This window comes from Pimephales promelas, chromosome 18 (genome assembly GCF_988280905.1).
Source record: "Pimephales promelas chromosome 18, fPimPro1.hap1.1, whole genome shotgun sequence".
In the NCBI taxonomy this organism is placed as follows: domain Eukaryota; kingdom Metazoa; phylum Chordata; class Actinopteri; order Cypriniformes; family Leuciscidae; genus Pimephales; species Pimephales promelas.
In genome coordinates this window covers 175,521-191,955 of record NC_142786.1, presented here as the reverse complement: position 1 = coordinate 191,955, position 16,435 = coordinate 175,521, and the positions used below count along the sequence as shown (strand labels likewise).

The 16,435-nt window shown below is 48.3% G+C and overlaps 1 protein-coding gene across 1 annotated transcript; it reads left to right on the top strand.

Annotated features, from left to right (window-relative positions):
• Positions 1 to 362: 362 nt before the first annotated feature.
• On the top strand, positions 363 to 15,452 carry adgrb1b (adhesion G protein-coupled receptor B1b). Its single transcript, XM_039664137.2, has 32 exons — positions 363 to 723; positions 2,515 to 3,353; positions 4,127 to 4,276; positions 4,359 to 4,454; positions 4,541 to 4,705; positions 4,797 to 4,961; positions 5,060 to 5,224; positions 5,732 to 5,896; positions 5,984 to 6,085; positions 6,200 to 6,306; positions 6,533 to 6,727; positions 6,816 to 6,884; positions 7,064 to 7,172; positions 7,268 to 7,411; positions 7,498 to 7,573; positions 7,708 to 7,810; positions 7,954 to 7,997; positions 8,886 to 9,009; positions 9,807 to 9,910; positions 10,287 to 10,389; positions 10,907 to 11,057; positions 11,186 to 11,255; positions 11,343 to 11,409; positions 11,810 to 11,895; positions 11,976 to 12,147; positions 12,231 to 12,326; positions 12,497 to 12,533; positions 12,625 to 13,259; positions 13,373 to 13,408; positions 13,498 to 13,602; positions 13,714 to 13,764; positions 13,857 to 15,452. The coding sequence occupies exons 2-32, from the start codon at positions 2,651 to 2,653 to the stop codon at positions 14,046 to 14,048; spliced, it is 4,587 nt and encodes a 1,528-aa protein (XP_039520071.2). The 5' UTR covers positions 363 to 723; positions 2,515 to 2,650; the 3' UTR covers positions 14,049 to 15,452.
• The last annotated feature ends 983 nt before the right edge of the window (positions 15,453 to 16,435 follow it).

Below are 16,435 nucleotides of genomic sequence, written 5' to 3'. Positions count from 1 at the left end.
TGATATGTTAATTGTGTTCGTCTGTATCGCATTATTGTGCGGTTATTGTGCTATAATGTTGTTGACACGGTTTGATTGATCGCTGATCGTTTAATTAATGTCGTATTGATCAGTGTAGGCAAACAGGTGTAATGATGTAACGAGCGAGAGAAAGTCTCTTGTTCCGGTCCCGCGTTAATCTGTGCGCACTTTCTCTCGTCTCCCTGTATACGCACACACACACACACACACACACACACACACACACACACACACACACACACACGCACACACACACGCACGCAATCGCACTCTCCCCCGCGCGCTGTCTCATTCAGCGGTGCGCGCGATCCACGCAGGGCGGAGGGGTTTATAAGGCAGCGCGAGGAGGCCACACGCCACTCCGACTGAACACACACTTCAGACCACAAGCAGCAAGACTCCGAAGCCGAGAGTACAAGTACCAACCGTGACAGGACAACCAGAACCAGAACCAGAAGCAGAACCCTTGCGAGCTTACTCGCTCTCACTGGAATACAGCAGGAGCAACAGAAGAGGTTGGTAGTAAACTCTCTGGAGTTTGATCAGAGTCGCTTTGTGCAGTTGCGCTTGTGGAAGTGAAGTGCACCGAGACTTGGACATCCACCCCGGGACACCTGGACCCGTTCGGACCCGTTCCCGCGGAAGACTTTGAGACTGTCGGATGGAGCGCGCTTTTTTGACACGCTAGAGTAACTCACACAGGTAACAGAAGCTCGTGTTTGCTTGATGCACATGTGGTCGAGGAGGTTTTGTTCAGTGGTGCTTGCATCCATGTACGGATGAAACGAATGCAATCATGTACTGTGTGCAATTATAGCGTGAAACGAGTGCTGAAACGAGTGCTGAAACTAGTGCTGAAACGAGTGCTGAAGCGTCTATGAGCTGATCTTCCGCTATTGTGAAGAACTCTTGAGCTTCATAAACTTTTGCAAACGTTTTCTAATGTTAACAGTAGAACATATACGTATGCTTATTGCAGAAATGTTCTCTAAATGCAGTGCGAGTAAAGTACTGACACAATTCGAGAGTTTATTTAGCTGCTTTTATCAAATCCTGAACCCGTGTCGCTGTCCGCGGTGCTGAAGCGCTCGCGTCGCGTCTGTGGGCTGGTCTGAGTCTGAGAATATCTCTTGAGCTTCATAAACCTTTGCAAACGTTTTCTTGTATTAACAGTAGAATATATACTTATGCTTACAGCAGCAATGTTTTAAAAATGCATTGTGAGTATGCCGAGAACTATACTGAGAACGAGTGAGAGTCATTTGTGATTGTTTGCATGTTGCAAAGATTTCTTATTTGATTGCATCTTACTGCAAACAGTTTGATTGGTTAATGTGTTGCAATTCACAGTTAAACTCATTCTGATTTCAGCATGCAGATGAATGTTTTTGTCCTGCAAGTGTGTGTCTTAAATGAGTGAAATTGTCAAAAAGTGTGTGTGTGTGGACACGCATTAATCAGAGCTCACAGATGGCTCCGCTGTGCTTGCCAAGCTCTGCATGTCTCAGACTTTCCCAGGATTACATACAAAGTCTCAGTGTTTGTTAAGATCAGTCACAATCTGATTCCAGGATGGGATCTTCACCAGGGGTTGAACTCTGTGCATCTTCCTCTCACTCTTCCTCATAACTCCCTCAAACATCAGCTGGTTCCATAACTACACTTATTATGTGCAATTTCAGCCCCCTATTTGGGGCATGAAAAGAGGTTGAGTGGCAGAGCTGAAGTACCCTCATTTTCTGTGGAGTCAATGCTTTCCGGTCTCTCAGATTCAATGGGCTCTGATTCAGTGCATTAGAGGTGCATCTGACTCGCTCAACAGAGCAACACTTTATTTAATATTATACAACTGTTGAGCTTTAGTTTTTTTAGCCGCACATTAACAGTTCAGAACAATGTAGAAAGATGAAGGTGATGATGAAGACGATGGGGTCACAGCTGCACTCTCTCTCTCATCCCAATGCTGAAAGAGTGTCTTTGAGCGAAAGAGGGAGAAGTTCTGGAACAGAGCGAGGGATTGTGCTTGGAAAGAGACACACACACACACAGCAGACCTGTGTCTCGAGCACCTGTAGCTATGGCAACAACACTAAAGTTCTGCAAACCCTGCATTCTGTCAGGGAGGGGCTGAAACATCCTCCCCTCTCCCTGCAAGAAGCCGAGCGGCGCTGAACTTCAGTGGGTGCGAGCTGAGTCTTCACGGACGTCAGTTTGACGCAATCGGCTCGGCCACGTGTGAAAGCGTGGGCAGGAGAGACCGAGAGAGCGATGCAGGGAGAGATTCCTGTGAAGGGCACTGCAATTATAGTCTGAGTGTAATGGCAGTGTGCGCATTAGCACTGACAGGTCTCATTTTCTTTCGAACGCACACTAATGGAGGGTGCAGCTCTCGACTACAGATATGATTCAGATGGCAGACAGTATGATAATTTCAATGCCTATGATTGACAAGTGCTAACTCTGAATCCCTTCTGTATGTTGTTTTCCCCACAGATATGTCCTTATCAGTCAAGTGAAGAATTAAACCCGTATTCGTGGTAGAGAACAGATCAAACCCTTTCAGATCAAAGAACCCCAGGCAAGTCGAAAGCACTCGAATCAAAGGATCCACCCGTCCCGAAGCAAGAACATGGAGCGGCGGCTTATCCCGTTGGCGCTGTGCGCGTGCATGTGTGTGATGTTTACCCCGGGCATCTCCACTCCCTCCGGCCCGGCCTCTGCCACCTGTGCCACCCTGGAGCAGAGTCGGTTCTTCGGTGTGTTCTCCTCTAAGACCGCCCTGCCGTCGTCCCCGTGCTCCTGGACCCTGCAGAACCCCGATCCCCGTCGCTACACCGTCTACATGAAGATCACCAAGCCTACTGAGACCTGCACCCCTCGACAGATCCGAACCTTCCAGTTTGACTCCTTCCTGGAGACCTCGCGCACGTACCTGGGCATGGAGAGCTTCGACGAGGTGGTGCGCCTGTGCGACGCTTCCTCCACCGTGGCCTACCTGGAGTCCAGCAAACAGTTCCTGCAGGTGCGGAAGGTGACGCCGAGTCTCGGTGTGGAGGAAGACGAGGGGAGCGACGAAGGCAGCCAGTTCGGCGCTGAGTTTCTGGTCGTGGGAAAGAGGAACCCCAGTATGCCTGCCTGCGAGATGCTGTGCCAATGGTTGGAAGATTGCCTGTCGACCAGCACCCACGGAAACCCCTGTGGCATCATGATGACCCCCTGCCAGTGCTGGGAACCGCCCAAGAGGAAGAACGGTGGCTGTTACAGAGGCGGAGTCTACACCGAGAAGTGCACGCCCAACACTAGAGACAGCGGCCGCGATGCTGAGATCATGCGTAAGTGTGTGAGAGAATACCATTTATTTGGTAAAGTGCAAGCAAAATTGAACGCACTCCTCAAAAACATAGTAAAAGTTTTCTGTTTTCAATTTAAGTGGTGTCGTGTAAGCTCCCCCAAGTTAATAACTATTTATCTTTCCAACGGAAGTTAAACTTGAGCTGGACAACAACTTTATTCTAGAGCTGCTGTTAAGGCAAAAACAATCTGTTCCTTTAATTTCATTTTATCAATGTAAATCTTCTTTGAAACAATCTATATAAGTTCTTTATAAATGAAGACGACTTGACTTGACTGGATGTGGTTCTCCTCTATAGTTGAGCTCCCCGAGCCTCCGCTAAACAAATCAATGCCTCAGTGCTTGAGGTTGTTATAGCAACCCACCGGGCTACAAAACACCACATCCAGAGAGCGTCTCGATTCCCTCTTTCAGATGGCCGTATCATGCAGCGTCCTGGCATTTGGCCTTCAAAGCTCCATTTTGTTTTGAAAAGGTTAAAAAGCATTTGTTTGTCTTTGAGACTGTTCCCCCTGCTGTTATAGAGCCAGCCTCTTTGAAATCAAAACCTTCATTTATGAGAAAACAATGCTGCATCGATTGTCAATAAGGCAGATTTGACGCCTCTAAGGTGCAGTTTGAGTGTAGTAACCAGAGTTGGCCAGCAGGTGTCAGCACTGACGGCAGCATTATTATGACTCATCTGCAGTGAATCTTCTGTCCTCCTCCTCTTCAGCATTACTCATTGTATATATGTGTGTGTTGTGTTTGCAGGAGGCTGGAACGGATGGGGCCGCTGGTCCGAGTGCAGTAGCGAGTGTGGCGGTGGAGTCCAGGTGCGCAGTCGCGCCTGCCAGCCTGAGGATGGCGTGTGTGAGGGCGTTGTTGAGGAGGGACGCTCCTGCAACCCTCAGCCATGCATCGGTCAGTTCAATGTGCATTAATGTGCCTGCAGTCAATGCGAGAGCTGTCAGATCTTACACCTGGTTTGTGTTGATTTGTGCAGGTCAAGTGCGGCAGAGAAGTCAAGGTCTGCGTTCCATCATCGGCCAGCGCCGTGACTCTGATGGCACCATCATGGCTAATCAGGCCCCTCAGAAAGGTGTGTATGGCAACACTAGAAAAGCAGTCTGGAATAGTGAAAGTGGTGTGCTGAATCAAACTCTTGTTATTCTCCTGTGCGTGCAGAAGAAACCCAGCAGGACACGTGGTCCTCATGGAGTGTGTGTTCTGTGAGCTGCGGTGAAGGCTGGCAAACTCGTGCACGCTCCTGCATGATGTCCGGTCACAGCAGCCAATGCACCGGCCCTTTGAGAGAGAATCGGCCATGCAACAACACTGCCGTCTGCCCAGGTAATTCAAATCACACACACACTCAGAGTCATCAATATTCACTTGTCCGTATCACGGGATGAGTGTTTGACTGACGACTCTGCACACGCAGTGAATGGATTGTGGGACGAATGGGCTCCCTGGAGTTTGTGCTCATCCACATGTGGTCGTGGATACCGTGATCGCGTCCGTACCTGCAAACAACCCCGCAATGGTGGAGAACCCTGCCGCGGACCCACCAAACAAACCAAGTTCTGCAACATCGCCGTCTGCCCTGGTCAGTATCACTATTCCAGATCTCAACACCAGATGGCACTGTACACTTCTATAATTCAAGCCCTTTCAATAACAGCTTTAATCTTCCCTGCTCTGTAGTTGATGGTTCCTGGAACGATTGGTCTGCATGGACTCCCTGCTCTTCCTCTTGCTCTAATGGAACGATGCAGAGAACCCGCGAGTGTAACGGCCCCTCGTACGGAGGCTCAGAGTGCAGGGGAGAATGGCTAGAAACCAACAACTGCTTCCTCAGAGACTGCCCAGGTACACTATTCCTCACATATGCATATGAGTTCAAGTGTAGCGTCAGTTCTGACAGGTCATGTTAGTCACGCTCGCATCAGTACCTCTTAGCTGATCCACATCTACCTATAGGAATACGAGTCCCCTCACTGTATACATATATAAACTCCTTCAGCATTATCAGCAGCTTCTCAGGAGATAGTTCCCCTCCTCCATCCCCAGCTCCTCCTCTCGCCCTGTCAGCGTTCGGTATTCTGATTCCCCTTGAATCAGACGAAATTCTCAAATTATGTTGGACTTATATCTGCAAAACATTCATGTTGGTTCTGTTCTGTTTACCCTAAGGGGGTTATTATTTCTCTTATTGCCCTGCTCTTATCCATGCAGGGAGTTCTTGCCCAGAACAGAACCATACCGCCAATCCAAACTGTATGCTAATTGTCAATCGTATTTGACAATAGTGGTTGTTTTTGCACCTAAATATCTCTCAACAAGTGTTTAAATGAGAGACGTGTTGTCGCCCTCTAGTGGACGGGAGGTGGCTGCTGTGGAGCTCGTGGGGCAGTTGCAGTAAGTCCTGTGGTGGAGGTCATCAGCTCAGACAGAGGGTGTGCGAAGGACCTTTCTTTGGCGGAGAATCTTGCAACGGTGATAAATCAGAAATGCGAAACTGCAACGAGAAGCGGTGCCCAGGTGAAACCTCAAACCTGATTTTACTCGCAGTAATGCATGCACTGATTTTGAGGCGGTGTTTTTAATTGCTTATAAATGTGTCGTCAGAACCTCACGAGATCTGCGGAGAGGAGAACTACGGAAGTGTGGTGTGGAAGAAGACGCCCGCGGGCGACACGGCTGCTGTGCCCTGCCCGTCCGATGCCACAGGTACTGATCTCAGATCTCACGTGCAGCGCTCTAGTTTCTCTATCCGATGTGGGTCGCTGGCCTGACTTTAGGGACAGAGTCCGTCTTTAACCCTCCTCTCTTTGACTCCCGCAGGCCTGATCCTCCGCAGATGCACACTGGACGCCGTGGGTCTGGCCTTCTGGGAAAACCCAACTCACATCAAATGTGTTTCCAAAGAATTCCTGGACATCCAGACCCTGGTGAGCACCATCAGCCAAATACTAGAACATTAGGGCCGTTCGCACCTCTTCATAGTTTCTAGAAATATAAGTTCCCGGGTATCGGCGTGTTCCCGTACTGGAGGAACTGGGAACGATTTAAGTTCTTGGGTCAACACCCTGGTGGCTAGTTCCTTCAAACCCTTTTGTGATAAATACTGGCTTAAATGTTTGAGGACTGGATTCCTAACCGTCCTTCTCTTCCCAGACGCGTGATCACGTGACCCGGTCTGAGAGCGGTCAGCTGGTGGACGGCGTGTCTGAGGTTCTGTCCAAACTGAGGATGGCATCGATCGACAGCACGAAGTACAGCGGAGACCTGCTGGCAGTGATGGAGGTCCTGAGGAACAGCACGGAGATCTTCAGAGGCTCCAAGATGAGCCTGAGCAATGCAGATGTGGAGGTGAACACCGTCCCGCTGAGCAACGCATGTCACGGTGATGGGAAACTCTATATCTGATCTAATAGCGCTTCTATTGTTTGACCCGCAGAATTACGCTCACACCATTAGCAACTTACTGCAGGAGGCACACCGAGAGAAATGGGAGGAAGCTCAACTGGTGAGTGTGTGTGATTTCCACTGACGTACATGTTCTCACACATGCATGTTGTGTCTTCATACCAAATTAAGAAGCAGAGAAATCGAGTGCGCCCACGTGCCAATCTGTGCCAACACACACACCCACACACTAATGAATCAGTCAACAAGTCATTCATGCTGGTGTGTGTTGTGCTTCAGATGGGAGCAAACATTAAGGAGTTCTTCAGTCTGGTGGAGAACTTCATCGACATGATCGGGCGTCAGATGAGAGATTTCCAGGACATCTACGAGGTCACCGAGAATCTTGGTGAGTGTGAGACGGGTCACGAATACAAGAAGAAAGAAGTCTGTGTGTGTGTGTGTGTGTGTGTGTTTGACTGTTGTTTTCTGACGCCCCTTCAGAGCTGAGCATCCAGAAGCGACCCCGAACCATGACCTCTGACGTGACCTTCCCCCTGAAGGGCTGGCGCGGGATGATCGACTGGGTTCGCAATTCAGAGGAGAAAATCACAGTGTCCCGCAACGCCCTGAGTCTAGACGTGCCAGGTACACACTCACTCACTCACACACACACACACACACACACACACATCTGTGTACTGAGGCTAATGCAACTCTGAATGTGTGTGTAGATGCTGAGCAGAGCACAGGGTTCGTCACCGGTATCGTTCTCTACAGAAATCTGGGTCCCATCCTGTCCTTACAGAGGTACACACACACACACACACACACACACACACTTGAAAATCTCATGATATCTCAAATTATCAGTTCAGCATGAAGTGATAAAATGCATGATCTATGACAGTGATTCTGATCATCGATGTTCTTGATCTCCATAGCAACAGCACTCTGCTCAACTCAAAGGTTGTCACGGTAACGGTGAAGCCCAACCCTGGGTTCCTGTCGGCACCTGTCGAGATCGACTTCCCTCACCTGCACAACGTGAGTCACTGAGAGCATATCACTCGCTCTGTCCTGTGTGTGTGTGTGTGTGTGTGTTGAGAACATGGAGGAAGTGACATATGACACAGATTAAACACCGCCTAACTATCTCTCTCTCTCTCTCTCTCTCTCTCTCTCTGCAGGGCACTGTTAATGAGACCTGCATCGCCTGGGACGAGAGCGAGAGGTGGGTGGAACCTCTTGTGATGTGTGTGTGTGTGTGTGTGTGTGTTGTTCTAGCTCTAAAGGTCACACACACTCTTCTGCCCTCGTACACTGTGTCATCTCCTCACCTCCCTGACAGCCGCTAATCATATTCTAATGTGTCTCCGCCCCCACTCCACTCATCACTAATGACCTTATGAATATTCACAGCGCATTCAAAACCTTTCAATGGTTCTTTTCACCATCTCTGCCCACTCAAACACTGCCTGTCACACACTCACACATACACAAACACACACTCACACACACTTATGCACGCATACACTTAAACATCTTACACAAACACACACTCACACGTTTAAACAGTTGAGTTTCTGTGTGATCAGATTCTGTGTGTGTGTGTGTGTGTGTGTGTGTGTGTGCATAAGTGTGCACAGCAGAACTGAATAGTGACAGGAAGGAATATGCAGTTTAATAATAATAGAGAATAAAATAAAATTGCACTGGATTTATACATTAAGAATATATATATTTACAACAGTACTCACTCAATGTTCTGAGTGCAACATAAAATCACCAAAAAAACATTTTAAAATCTTAAAATCTTCTGAATGCCTGTAGCATGTAAATATGGTAATCATCTAGTTGTCTGTAAGAGTGTCAAGTCAAGTCACAGTTATTTATATAGCGCTTTTCACAATACAGATTGTATCAAAGCAGCTTCACAGTGATAACATGAAAGTAGTACAACACAGATCAATAATATTAAATATTAAATAACCCCAACTAAGCAAGCCAAAAGCATAAGAGTGTGTGGGTCTGCATGAGCATGAGCTGCTCTGCTGTGCGTGTGTGAGCTTTATTTCAGAGTGTATCTAACGTGTGTGTGTGTGTGTTTGTGTGCGCGCAGCGCGTCCCTGCTCGGCTCCTGGTCCGCGCGCGCCTGCAGATCCGTGTCGCGCGACTCCAGAACCACATGTGTGTGTGACGGACTGTCCACCTTCGCCCTGCTCGCGCGACCCAACCCCGATCCGGTGAGTGTCCGACCATCACCTGTGTGTGTGTGTGTGTGTGTGTGTGTGCGCGCGAGCGCGCGCGCGTATGTGTGAAAATTAAGCGATGCTTTCAATAACAGCGTTTATTAAAACCGTCGGTTGATCGGATGTGATTATCTTTAATGTCCGTTTGATTTCCTATATGACGACGATTTGATCGACAGCTGATAGAGGATATTCGATGATCGATCGGTTCTCTTCAGGACAATTAAATTCTCTTCAGGAATCTGATGATCGATAATAGACCTGATAGTATTTCATGCGTATATTTGTTTGCTTTGATGCATTTATAGATGTAATCCGATGTAATTTATGTTGCGATGTATTTTTTTTATTTTTGGCGCAGAAGCAGTTGCCATGGCAACCTCATCCGCAGCCTCGCGCTGTAATTCGGTTATCAGCACGAGAGGAAAAAAACACCTCGCACTGCAACGCGACGCGTCCAAACAGAACGCTTACGTTTACGCACACTGTTCTGACGCGTCGTGCAGTTCAAAGCTGATTAAAAGACGTGCCTTCATCGTGTGTGTGTGTGTGTGTGTGTGTGTGTGTGTGTGTGTGTGTGTGTGAAAATCGTGCAGGACACTCACACACTCACACACACACACGTGTTTAAATGTGCTAATGTGGAGCAGCAGTGAGGGAATGTGGAGCGCCTCTCTCACCTTCACTTCTCCTTCACATGAGCTGCCCTGTTTCTGCCAGTCATTCTGTCCTGAGGGAGATGTGTGTGTGTGTGTGTGTGTTCAAACTGACGGTACTGTGTCTCTCCGCAGAACATGGATAGGTCTCTGTTACCGTCGGTTACGCTGATAGTGGGATGCGGGGTGTCGTCCCTCACCCTTCTCCTCCTCATCATCATCTATGTCTCCGTGTGGAAGTAAGAAACTTTTCATAATTGCTTGGTTTTATAGACCATTTCACAAGATGTAAACAACACTGGCCCAGAAGCACTTCCTGTTTCATTTTTTTAACACTACATAAAAGCTGGGATGAAATACAACCAACAGAACATTTAAAACTGAATCAAAAAGTTAAACAAACATCTTTAGGATGTTTTCTTTACATGTGAAATAAAGAAAACAGTTACAAACTGAAACAGGAAGTGTTTCTGGACCAGTGTTGTTTACATCTTGTGAAATGGTCTATAGATGTGTAGATTGATTTTATTAATTTATTGATTGATTAATCATTTGGATTTTGGGTTTTCAAACTTTTTGGAGACTGGATTTCATTGATCGTCTTTTTCTTCTCAGGTACATTCGTTCTGAACGTTCAGTGATCCTGATCAACTTCTGTCTGTCAATCATCTGCTCCAACGCCCTCATTCTGATCAGTCAGACGCAAGTGCGCAACAAGGTGAGCCGACCCTGATCCCGACCCTGATCCTGATCATCCCGATCCTGATCCCGATACCAAACCCGACCCCGATCCTGATCATCATCCTGATCCCAAACCTGATCCCAATCCTGATCCTGATCATCATCCCGATCCCAAACCCGATCCTGATCCCGACTCCAATACCGATCCCTTTCCTGATCATCATCCTGATCCCGATACCAAACCCGACCCCGATCCTGATCATCATCCTGATCCCAAACCCGATCCCAATCCTGATCCTGATCATCATCCCGATCCCAAACCCGATCCTGATCCCGACACCAATACCGATCCCTTTCCTGATCATCATCCTGATCCTGATCCCGATACCAAACCCGATCCCAAACCCGATCCTGATCCCAAACCTGATCCCGATCCTGATAATCATCCCGATCCCAATCCCGGTCCCGACACCAATACCGATACCAAACCCGATCCCGACCCTTGACCTTCGTCAGCTGTGACGGCCCGGCTCACCTCTCGTTCTCTCGCTCAGGTCATGTGTGCGCTGGTGGCGGCGCTGCTGCACTTCTTCTTCTTGTCCTCGTTCTGCTGGGTCCTGACCGAGGCGTGGCAGTCCTACATGGCCGTGACAGGCCGCCTGCGTAACCGCATCATCCGCAAGCGCTTCCTGTGCCTGGGCTGGGGTGAGTGTGTGTGTGTGCATGTGTGTGTGCATGTGTGTGTGTGTTCTGGTGTTCTGGTGTTGATTCTGCCGGATCTCTGTCGGGATGGTGTCTAACTCTCTCTCTCTCTCTCTCTGGATCTCTCTCAGGTCTGCCCGCTTTAGTCGTCGCCATTTCTGTCGGCTTCACCAAAGCCAAAGGCTACGGCACCGTCAACTAGTGAGTATTCCCCATCCCGATTCTCTCGTCTCTCTCTTTCCGAGTGTGTTTTAGTGTGTTTAACGCTGTGTGTGTTGTTCTCCGCAGCTGCTGGCTGTCTCTCGAGGGCGGGCTCTTGTACTCGTTCGTGGGTCCGGCGGCTGCTGTCGTTCTGGTGAGGAGACGCTCGCGGTCACTGCGTGAACATTTCATTTAATATTCAACAACATTATTGATCTCCTGCATTGCCACATTTATATGAGAACTGAACCGTGTGATGACATCACAGTTTTCTCCAGAGCAACTATATATATATATATATATATATATATATAAATGAACTAAATTAAAAACTTTTTTTAACAACAAATAGGAAGCATCACTGAACTTTCTAAAGCTTCTCCGAGAAACAAACTTTGTTGCATTATTTTCCTGTTATGGGCTGCTTTGAAACTATCTGTATTGTAAAAAGCGCTGTATAAGTAAAGGTGACTTGACTGTGTGATTATTGCATCGACGGCACATGCCTGTTCACTGTTCACAGAGCGTTCACTGACGTCTCCTGTGTGTTTCAGGTCAACATGGTGATTGGTATTCTGGTTTTCAACAAGCTCGTGTCCAAGGACGGCATCACGGACGTCAAGCTGAAAGAGAGGGCTGGGTAAGAAACGCTGAACACACACCCAATTAAACACACGGTACACACCAGCCGAGTGTCTTATTAAAGGCGCTGTCCTGCAGGGCGTCGCTGTGGAGCTCCTGCGTGGTCCTGCCTCTCCTGGCTCTGACCTGGATGTCTGCGGTGTTGGCCATCACGGACCGACGCTCCGCTCTCTTCCAGATCCTCTTCGCTGTGTTCGACTCCCTCGAGGGATTCATCATCGTTATGGTGCACTGCATCCTGCGCCGAGAGGTCAGCACGCTCACGACCGCAGCACACGTGTGTGTTTGACGTGTGTTTGAGTGTGCCAGAGCTCATATATGTGTGTGTTTCAGGTTCAGGAGGCGGTGAAATGCCGTGTGGTGGATCGTAAAGACGACGGGAACGGCGATTCCGGAAGCTCCCTGCAGAACGCCCACACACAGCTCATGGTGAGCGCACACACACGCATTCTCCTGCTTTTTACAAGCTGACATTGGCTAATATTTTTCAACTGTAAAGCTGCTTTAAAATGATCCATTTTGTTAGAAGTGCTTCATAAATGAAGGCGACTTGACTTGACTTTCAAATATTGAATTTCTCATCTCTCTCTCTTGTGCAGTCTGACTTTGAGAAGGATGGCAGCTCAAACCGACTAGGTAAGCAAACAAACCACAAAGTGTATGAAACTCTTCATGATAACTGTATTCCACATGCCTCGGTCTCACCTGTGTCTCCGCTTGCCTTCAGGTGGAACGAAGAGCTCCTCCGAGGAGAAGATGCCCCCGCCACAGCTTGCCCTGCCCCTCGGCCCAAACTTCCACACCCTTCCGTCCAACCCCAGCGGGAAGAGCCACTTTCCCCCCGTCCCCGAGTACTCCAGCCACACGCTCACCCTGCGGAGAGAGAAAGGTCGCGGGGTCGACCCGTCCTGCGGGAAACCCGTGTATGTGTGTGAAAGCGAGCTCTTCAAGCAGCTGGATGTGGATTTGGCCCTCGCTCAGTCCGAGAGCGCCTGTCCCGACGGCAGCGGTTACGTGCTCCTGCCCAACACCACCTCCACCCTCCGCGCCAAACCCAAAGACGACTCCAGCGGCTCCGGCAAGTACAACATCAGCACCGAGCTCCCGCAGGCCCGTCTCATGCATCTGGGCGGAACCTTCGCCGAACCGCAAGCCGCATACGCCGTCAAAACGCTCCCCGCCGACCGCGTCAGCGTATCGTACTCGGAGCGTGACTCGCCCATTCAGAACATCCACAACATCTCCAGCGAGAGTCACGTGACCAGCAGTCTGGGCGACACCTTCGACTCCATGAACTCCATGATGTCCAAGAGCGAAACCATCTCCACCCTGTCTATGAGCTCTTTGGAGGTCAGCGAGGGGGTAAGATGCACCATTTATTCTTGCTGATGCCACACCTAATGAACACCTCCTCTTATGAATGACATCATTATTGCATGATGTAATACTAAAGTTTGCCTGTTTCACTCTTGCAGAGGCAGAAATCCCGGTACGCAGAACTGGATTTCGAGGTAATTACTCATTTTCAGAGTTTTGTAGCGTTAATTAAACGCACATCAGCAATAGGAATGTATTAATCGTCCCTTTCTCTCTCACGTAGAAAATCATGCACACCCGAAAACGCCATCAGAACATGTTCCAGGACCTCAACAGAAAAATGCATCACGCTGAGAAGGACAGGGAGTCACCAGCGTCCGACAGCAAGGTGAGCCAGAGGAACTTTCCATGACTCTGAACTCTGAATACTTTCTGGAAACGAGAACATATGGGAACCTCTTGGCACGGACTTTGCATTAATGCCGTTTTCTCTCCGCAGTCTGTCCGATGGAGCGTCTCCTCTGCTGGAAGCGACAAGACAAACCACAGCGTAAGTGTCCCAGTCTTTTGACTGCCTGCGAAGTTTTCCCACTCCCTGCCGAGTACGCCAACTCTAACTCTGTTCCCAATGTCTCTCTCCAGGATAAGCAGCAGGGAGCCATGGATCGCTCCTGGGAGAGCATGAGCCGGACGCAGGCGTCTCCTCCGGCCTGGGTCAGAAAGGACATGGAGCCGCTTCAGGCGTCTCCTCTGGAGGGTGTGGAGTGGGAGAAGCCCGGAGCATCCATTCCCCTTGTGGGCCAAGACATCATTGACCTGCAGACAGAGGTGTGAGGGATCCACATCTAACCCTGAACACCTCGGTCTGCATTTTATTGAGGAAAGAGAGCGGAAATGAAGGGATGAGCATGTAGAGGGCGGAGAGGAACCCGAGAGGGGAGTGCTGTGCCCGTCTGTCATTTCAATACGCGTCTCTCCGGCTTCAGAAGTAGCTCTCGGCTCAAGATGATCATCAGAAGGCATCAGGAGAGATTCTGGTTGGTTCATCGAGAGCTTTTCCCAACACTCTTCCAGGAGGTGGACACCCGCCTGTGCCCGTTCATTTTTCCACAGCTCCGGTTTGGGATGGGCGACTCTTCCCAGAGGAGGCTCGACTGCTCGAGCTCAGGGGCCCCTTCCAGAGCGATCTCGTCGTCGTCTCCCATGAGCCTCCAGGGGTTGCGAGCTGTGCCGAATGGACACACATGAACTGCCGTCGCTGTGGTGTTCGTTTTTAGCGCTTTGCGTGGACGCTTCCATTAAACTTTGGGGAAATAATTGTACTGAAAACTTGAAAAAGACTATAAGAGCTTCATGATTCCTCTGTTATTAGTGTAGTGAGTTATTATTATCATTATTGTGATTCCTTTGTCCTTATGATCATGTTATGATTTTGAGCATATTTCAGTTTTAATCAAAGTTTAGTTTCAAGAACTGTATGAAACTGTTCCGTCATTCCCAAGACAGCAGCAGGATGAAATATCCCAGCTTGAGCTCGGCATTCTGGGTAATGTAGGCGGGGCAGCAGTGACTGTGTAGCCTTGGACTCGCTGTTGTTTTCTCCTTCGCTCCATTGGATCAGATCACTGTGTTCCCTCCATTCCCACCAGCGGCTCTTTCTACGGCCTTGTGAAGGAATCCCCAGCGCACGTTACGGGAGAGACTCCCGGTGCAGGAGATCTGCCAAACCGTGACTGGCGTCAGTGCAATATGAGGACAGAGGCTTGATGCCCGAGCAGGACTGACATCAGAAACTTTTTAATCATTTTCAGAGTTTTATATCGCCTTTATAGAGCCTATAGAAACCTTTATGACAACACTGTTCTCGGACTATATTAGCCATCAAATGAAGGACAAAACAAGACGTTGTGTCTTGCTGCTAAAAGAACTTTCAGGAAAGAAAAATATGATATCTACACAGAGTAATAGCTTAGAGATACATCTGACTGTGCTTCGGGAAATGCCCTAGAGTTTTTTACTGATTTCTCCATATTGCTGAGACACTGAACCCTCGGTCGTCTTGTTTTTTAGACCTGCGTGTGTGCTGATATCCCTCGCGTCTCCTGTTAGCGTGAGCTTCCCGATGTCTGTCTGAATCTCCAGAGTCTGTGTGATTTACCTCCTCTTGTGATTGTACAGTTTTAAGAACAATAAGCTGAAAGTGTCTAGTTTCTAATAAAATAAAATTACTTAAAATTACGGACTGCCTGTTCTTCACTTGAAAGTGTGAAAAAATAATGAGTTTCAAACAGGTTTCCCGAAGACTCCCTGACGTCCGCCATTGCTCAGTCCCGCTCCGAACTCACGTGATCACGGGTCAAGCAAACATATCAATGTTCTGAAAGCACCAGTTGATCTGTACGACTGACACACAGCAGTCATGATGATGATCGTAGTTTCTGAGAAATGCTGCCGAAGTAAGACGTCTTGTTCTTTGCTTAATGTCTAATTTAGAGTCATCAATATCGTTTGCACTTATTTTCCACTATGGGCCTATTTCCATTTTGTTCTGAATATGAGCAAGAGATTGCACAACTAAACAGGATAAAACTAATGACTGTCTGTATTTTGCTCATTAGCATCAGGCTCCTTCTCTCAGGAAATATGTCCTTTGTTTACAAGAATCTATAAATGTAAGAGAGCAAAAACACGCCTGAACCGCTGGATATCCCGACTAACGCATTACATCAATCACAGTCCATTATTAAAACAAACACGACTGGTGAAGTTTAAAGGAACACCTGAATGGGACACAAGAATGATTGTCTGAGGTTTATTTCAGTTAGAAAAGTAAGAAGTAAAGTCCCATGAGAGCGAGTCAAGGCCACTGCAAAAACATTCAGATACATTTACTTGAGAAGCAAAACGACTGAACGTATTGAGTCTAAAATGTATGACATTGAAGTTTCTGCCAGTGGGGTCAGAACCATTATCTTAATTCAAAGGGAAAACTAGTTCAAGGCGGATATTTCTTGTTTTAAGCATAAACTCTATTTAGAAGATGAAAATACTGAAGTCAAACCATCTAGTGCTGGGGTTGATGATCATCGCTCGCTTCCCCTCACCATTCGTTTCCGTCCTTTTGTTGGAGTCAAACCTCATGTGTGTCATGCAGTCAGTCGTGGCATTCACCCATAATGCACTGTGTCAGAGAGGCCTGGATGTAAGTGCAGAAACACTCT